Below are 7,089 nucleotides of genomic sequence, written 5' to 3'. Positions count from 1 at the left end.
TGTGGACAGGATGAGCGGTGTGGAGGTTACCGGGGTACGCCGCCATGTGAGCGGTGGCGCCGCTGTCCATGTACCAGTCGCCGCCGCCGGTGTAGCTGGACGGGGAAGGAGTGTTGTGGAGAGCCGCCAACAGGGCCGGGTCCTACGGTGCCGGCGGGAGAGGCGGCGCGGCCGTCAGGGGCAGCAGTGGTGGCCCACCTGGCGGCGGCTGCTGACCGTAGGGCACCGCGTAGCGCGGCGTAGTACGTCTGGTGTGGCTGGGGTCGGGTGCCCAGAATGCCCGGGGCAGGGGCCCGAGGAACCGGCATGGAGTAGGCGTGAGCAACGCGGGTCCATGGGTTCTGGACGGCGTACCACGGGGCCGGCTGAGAAGCCTGTTGCGGTGGGCGGGGTGCTCCTCCCTGAGCGGCTGCGCCCCCCTGCTTGCGGCCACCACGACGGCCGCCGCGACGACCCTCCCCATTGGCCGCCTGCCGGGGCGGCGGGAAGGGGCGGCCGGGGCGGGCGGGAAGCCTGGCGGGAAGGCGGGCGTTGCCGGTGGCGTCATTGGGCGCAGCGGTGGCGGCGCGGAACCCCCGCGGGTGCCGGCGACGAGGGCGGTGTGGGTCGCGCGAGTCCGCACCACCCGCATCCGGCGCTCCTCCAACTTGAGGTACGCGACCACCTTAGCAAAGGTGGGCTCCGGGATGAGGGTGAGGTTGGAGGCGGCGTTTCCGAAGTCCTCGTTGAGGCCGCCGGAGAGGGTGCTGATGAGGAGCTCGTCGCCGATCTTTTCCCCGAGATCACGGAGCTCATCGACGAGCTTCTTGAGGCGCATGCAAAAATCATCGATGGATGAGTCAAGTTGCTGGCACCCGTAAAACTCGCAGTAGAGCAGGATCTTGCGCTGCAGCCGGTTGTCGGTGAAGAGGTCGTTGAGCTTGGTCCAAACCGCATAGGCGTCATCCTCGTTGTCCACCACGGTGTGGAAGAGGTCGCTGAAGATGGTGAGGTAAAACCAGCGGATGATGGTGGTGTCGAGGATCATCCACTCCTCGTCGTTAATCATGAGCGCCGAGTCCACGGTGCCGTCCACGTGGCCGTGCAGGAGGTACTCACGGAACACAAGCGAGAAATACCGCTTCCAAGCGGAGTAGGACGCGGTGGTGTGATCAAGCTTGACCGGGACACGCTCATGGATGTTGAGGTCGCGGACGAGGGTGACGCCGGGACCGGCGAACGGGTTGAAGACGGTGGAGGAGGAGGAGCTCATGGCTAGGATTTGGGTTGGGTAGGTGAAGGCCGGGGTGGTCTGGGTTGCGGGGTGCGGCGGCGCGGGTGGCAGGGGCTGGGCCGACGCGTGTGGGAGGAGGGGGTTTCGGGAGAGAGGGCGGAAGCGGGGGCGTTCGGCGGCCGCGGCCTCGGGAAGAGGCAGCGGCGGCGGAAGGCAAGGTGGTAGGGAGAGGCGGCGGCTACCAGCCGCGGCGACGGCGACCGGGAGGATGGTGGCGGCGGCGGCGGCTGGTGGCGGCGGCGGGGAGTGGTGGTGGCGGCGGCGGCGTGTGGAGGCGCGGCGGCGGCGGCTTTAGGGTTTAGGATCGTGCTGCGATAGATATCATGTAGAAGGACAAGTTATGGGTTGTGCAATCTCGATGTATTGATCGATGCACCATGCACGTATATATAAGTACAGAGGTGGACCACAACCTCGACTATACAAAGAAAACAGGAGATGGGCCCTACACACAAATATACACGTACACAATATACTCAACAAGTGGCATTAAGATTAGCATTATCTATTTTTGCAGTTGCAGCTAGCAACATCACAGGATTAAGATTAGCACAAGCAAAGAAGGAGCACGCTTGATTTGGCTGCACGCACACAGGGAGGGTTTTTGGGGAGGCAGGCACGGCATGTGGCTGGCCCTGCAATCCTGGGGGTCGGTAGATGTATACAATAATAAGTATCTGACGAAGTGTGTCATTAAGGTTAACGGCTCCACTGCCTCCTCCCTGCTCCCCGCTAGCTTTCATTAAGAAAAAAAGAGAGAGAGAGAGAGAGAAAGAATCAATGCAGCGGCATGTGAATAAAGAAGGCGCAAAGCGGCTTTGGTGGATGATAGTATCATGATTGAGTGGCGGCAGAATCTTTTCAAAAACCCACACTTTCTGCTCGACCCTGGCCTCTTTCCAGTTTTATAGTTCCTCCTCTCCTCTCTTCGATGCATGTTGGGAACAACAAACGGAGCGTCCATTGATCCCACGCAAATTCACCAGCTTGAACGAACAAACCAAGCTGCCCCCATTTCTTTTTTATTTCTTTTTTGTTTGGATAAAGCTGTATGTGCTGTTTTTAGTAGCAGTAGTTGAATTCGTAGGGCAGCATTATTGGCGGTGGCAGGAGCTGAAGGCCTGGAAACGAGCAATAAGTAATCCAAAGAATGGAAGGTGGCAAAACCGATGGTGCAACCGATCCAACCTAAGCATCATCAGCACACCCAATGATCCAAACAAAGAACAAGAATTGACGTACAATACAACAGTTGGCAGCTATCACAGCTTCGTTTGTTTAATCACACACCCTACATGAACACAAGGAAACCACACCGTTTCGTGAAAGATGAGGTGAGGTGAGGGCAGCTCAACTGCCAAATGCCGCGCCGCACCGGTGTTGGGTTAATGCAAGTTTAAGCGCAGTGTACTAGCACTAGCCAAAGTCAAGGGAGGGAATGCGTGACTCCTGCATCAGGCCATATGACCGGGAAAGCGCAAGTGCATTCCGTGCTATATACGGAGGAGCACTTGTGAATTTGTCATATCCCGCAAAGGGCGAATTAACTTAGGGATGCCATTCTTAGTAAATCACCACTTGGATGCTTGCTCAGCAAGCATTTACCTTCTTTGGAAATTAATCTCTCTCTCTCTCTCTCTTCCTTAAGCAATGCTACCAAGCAGCAACATTTTTCTTTTCTTCACCCAATACTACTCCCAAAACGCATTCCTTTGCTTTCGTCTCCATTCTTGTGTCATCCTCTCCTTTGTAAGTTTGGAGTAATGTGGTAGTAGTAATGAGTGTTGCTACTCTCCTCGCTGCACACAAATTAGAGTAGTACACTAGTCTTAGCCGTCATCAACCGCCAAAAAAATAAAAATCTAGCCGTGACCTATATTTATTCGAATTGGCTTAACTATATAGCCGCCGCCTAAACCTGTGAAGCACGGACAAAGCGTGACCCAAAGAGAAACGCGACGTGGAGCTAGCACTATACTAAACACATGCGGGGCTAGGGCATCAGGACCACCACAAACACAGTGCAAGTGTTGCAACTCAAATCAAATCAAGTGGGGTGAAAATGTCCGTCTGTCCAAGTAGGGAACACGTGCCCAAACCCTAATGCAGAAGGACCGGGGTGCACCGCGCCGGGTGCCCCGTGCATTTCGCTCAGACCAAAACCTGAGGTCACAGAGCAGGGGGCTTAATCAATGAATTAATTAATCCGGCACTTCGCTTTCGATCCCTGTTACGTAATCAGATGCGAGGGAGGGAGAGAGGGAGGGAATTGAAGGCCGCTTTGCGAATAACGCATCGGCCGCTGCTAATTAAGCCGGATCAATTAATTAATCCGGGGTTTAGGAAGAGCGGCCACCATACCACCACAGACACAGCGAAAGAGGAGAGGAGGAAGACGACTTGGTTTGGTTCCGCCCGGGTGGACGACTGACTGACTTGGGACGATAAGAACGAGACACGCGCACTCGGAGGGAGAGACCCCTCCCATTCCCATTCCCGTTCCCGTTCCGTTCTACTAAACCCCTCCTTCGTCTACTTCTAGACTCCCACCGCCCGCCTGCCCGCCTGCCCATCCGTCCGTCCATATATCGCTTCTTCCGCCGCTCCGCTTCCCTTCCACGCGCACCAACCGCCTCCTGCTCTTCGATTCCCCCGAGGCCCCAGCAGCAGCCCAACCCAGCCCCTTCTTCTGCTTCTTGTTGTTGTTTTTGGTGCGGTGCGTGAGCATGGCCATCGACCACGAGTCGCCCTTCAAGGAGCTCCGCCTCAAAAACAGGAGGATCATGGTAATTGATTAACCCACCCTCCTCCCCTTCCCCCTACCTAGCTGCGATGGCATATCGCCATTCCTCTCCTGCTTGATTGGTAGTAGTAGTAGTACTGGTTTCTTGGCATGTTTGTACGTTTCTTTTTCGTTTCGTCCGTGCTCCTCTCCGGGGCGGAGGAATGAGGGGAACTGGTTGCGTGCGTTACTGTGGTATCTATCGGGCGCGCGGATTGCTGTTGGATCAGTTCGTGTCAATCCTGTGGGGAATGGCGGTCAAAGCATTGATTCTTTTTCCCTGTCTTCTGCGTTAGCCCTTCTTCTCCCCCGCCCCCTGATTAATGGTGGTGTTTCTGTTTTGGTTCCGCGTCGTCTCTCTGCTCCAGCATTTCGATGCGTTGGAATTTGGTACTAGCCAGTCCTAGCCTTTATGTTTTCTTTTGTTTCTTCTCTTTGGTTGATTGATTGATAACTCGCAGTAGATTTCTGGCAATCTTGTCAGCGTTCAGACGAGATCGAATTTCTTGATTGTCAGGATGCCAATGTTTCCATCGCTGGACGTTTCTTGTTGAACTGACCAATCTTTCTTGTGGTTGTCGTGTGCAGGGAGGCGGCGCCCCTGAGCCGGACGAAGAGGAGGCGGAGCCGCAGGTGGCGGCGGCGGCGGCGGAGGAGCAGTGGCCGCAGTGGCTGCGCCCGCTGCTGTCCGCGCGCTTCTTCGCGCAATGCAAGACGCACACCGAGTCGCACCGGAGCGGCGAGTGCAACATGTTCTGCCTCGACTGCGCCGCCGGGGCCGCCGCCGGGGCGGCGGCGCTGTGCTCGCTGTGCCTCGCGCACGCGCACCGCGGCCACCACACCATCCAGATCCGCCGCTCCTCCTACCACGACGTCATCCGGGTGTCGGACATCCAGCGCTTCATGGACATCGCCGGCGTGCAGACCTACGTCATCAACAGCGCGCGCGTCGTCTTCCTCAACGAGCGCCCCCAGCAGAAGCAGCCCGGCAAGGGCGGCGGCGGCGCCGGCAGCGCCAACCTCTGCGAGGTCTGCAGCCGCAGCCTCCTCGACAACTTCCGCTTCTGCTCCCTCGGCTGCAAGGTCGCCGGCTGCTCCTCCGACGGGGGCGGCAACGACAAGGCGAGGGTGATGCGGGCCAACAGGCCCGGCCGCGCCAAGGGCTCGTCGGACACCGAGGCGGCTTCCTCCTCCTCTCCTCTGCGCAATGCCGCCAGACAGAGCTTCACGCCGTCCACGCCGCCGCCGCCGCCGCCTCCAGCGGCCAAGCGGCGCAAGGGCATCCCGCACCGCGCGCCGTTCGGGAACCTCATCATCGACTACTAGGCGCGCACCACCCGCCATTGACAAAGCTGCGATCCGCACGCCCAGTTGCAGAGTGAATGGAGTGAGAAAGCGGCCACCACTTCGGTGTCCGCCATTGCCTTCGGTTGTGCTTCTCGATGTGGATTCCACCATTAGCTTTTCAGGGAGAAAGCAGGCAGGGAAGAAAGGGAGGTGGATGGATGGAAGCACAGCTGAAAAAGCACCAGCCTTTTCTTACTGCTTATAATCATCATCACTAGGACAGAAACCAAAAATTACCACACCACAGAGAGATTACTGTATATGATTATGGTCCTGCTCTACTATTTCTACCACACTAGACTTGAGTTTTGTGATAAATGTTTTTAGGTAATACCAGGCAATGCGCCAGTGGTAAGCTAGCTAGAGTAATAAGCAATTGCCACTTGTTAATCAGGTTTTGTGATAGCTTGTGCTTTCTTCATCTGTAAATATGGAGTGCTGGGAGAGGATGACTGCTTGTTAAGAAATATGGTGTTGCTCAACCTTGAATCTTCTTTCCATATGGGTCAATGGCTGGTTCTGGATTAACAATTATCATTCATCCCTCTTGTTGAATCTTCCTTAACTGTGAGGCATCTGCAAACTTGCTTGACGTTGATGTTGGCAATTAGCTGACGCTGTCACGTTAATGCCGCCCCCAACAAGCAAAGCCGCACAGCTTGCGTTGATGCAGGGGCAGCATGAATGTGATGGCCTGAAAAATTATTACATTACTGAATCGTCTTCTTGTTCTTGCTCCTGTGGCTGCGGTTGCGGCATTAAACTAAGCTGAATTTGAACGCTTCTGATATGATGGCGATTCGCCGGTCGACCGAGCAGAGCAGCCATATATTATTGCTGAAGCCGACGCGGAACGAGAATTGTTGGCACCCAAGAGGGGAGATGCCACATTTTCTGCAGTTGGAACCGAGTAATCGCACAAGCATCTTGCCATCTCCGTAGTGCTGCAACTTTGCATCGGCTGCTGAATTTTTTTCCGTGCCCTTTGCATCGACCTTTGCTGCTCCAAGAATCGTCCGTCTTTGGTCTCGCTGTCTTCAGAGAATACGGAACATTGTGGTAATGTGCGTTGCAATGTGTTTGTGTTTGTGCAAGGCAGCAGAGACTTTTTCCTTTAGTTTTATATGTGAAAACAGCAACGAAAGCCCTCTTTCAGTGGGGGTGGATGTCGACGTTGATTGATCAAGACGTGGATTGGGCAGAAAGATGCTCTGCATTTTGGGATTTGGTTGGTTCGTGCCGACCTTTGCCGAGTCAAAACTAGAAGGGTGTAAAAAATCGAGGGGAAAATATGATGCATCGGACATAGGCATCGTCAAACATGACATGATTGCATCTGAAATTTTCTGCGCTTGCTCCTCCTAGTCATATCTTGTGAACTTTGAATACCATGAAATGCCATAATGCTCCTCCTGGGAGGTATTTCCAGTGAATTATGAGTGCCATGAAAGTAGGATTCTGGAAACACAAGAGTAATAGACAATGCTTGATTTAGTAAGAGAAAAGGCTTCATTCAGATGTTACAGTTGTATTGAAAGGAACTTGGCGCGGATTTTATTTTAGAACTGAAGATACACAGGCTTTGGATGTCAGCCTCTCACGCCAATGCCGGTGGAGACACAAAAACAAGTCCCTCGCATAAAGCTGGTTTCGTTTCTATATGACCACAGCCATATATTCTTCTGCA

At 54.8% G+C, this 7,089-nt stretch overlaps 1 protein-coding gene across 1 annotated transcript; it reads left to right on the top strand.

Moving 5' to 3' along the window:
• The first annotated feature begins 3,709 nt into the window (after nucleotides 1-3,709).
• LOC123125826 (uncharacterized) lies at nucleotides 3,710-5,884 on the top strand. Its single transcript, XM_044546278.1, has 2 exons — nucleotides 3,710-4,059; nucleotides 4,644-5,884. The coding sequence occupies exons 1-2, from the start codon at nucleotides 4,000-4,002 to the stop codon at nucleotides 5,379-5,381; spliced, it is 798 nt and encodes a 265-aa protein (XP_044402213.1). The 5' UTR covers nucleotides 3,710-3,999; the 3' UTR covers nucleotides 5,382-5,884.
• Nucleotides 5,885-7,089: the final 1,205 nt, after the last annotated feature.

This window comes from Triticum aestivum, chromosome 1B (assembly GCF_018294505.1).
Source record: "Triticum aestivum cultivar Chinese Spring chromosome 1B, IWGSC CS RefSeq v2.1, whole genome shotgun sequence".
NCBI classification, from domain to species: Eukaryota; Viridiplantae; Streptophyta; class Magnoliopsida; order Poales; family Poaceae; genus Triticum; species Triticum aestivum.
The sequence above is the reverse complement of the archived record's forward strand: the minus strand, read 5'-3'. Positions and strand labels throughout refer to the sequence as shown.

Bases quoted from the DNA above. Each gene is read 5' to 3' on its own strand.
- LOC123125826 (XM_044546278.1), top strand. From the start codon at position 4,000: ATGGCCATCGACCACGAGTCGCCCTTCAAGGAGCTCCGCCTCAAAAAC. The intron at 4,060-4,643 runs GTAATTGATTAA...TGTCGTGTGCAG, and splicing joins TCAAAAACAGGAGGATCATG to GGAGGCGGCGCCCCTGAGCC.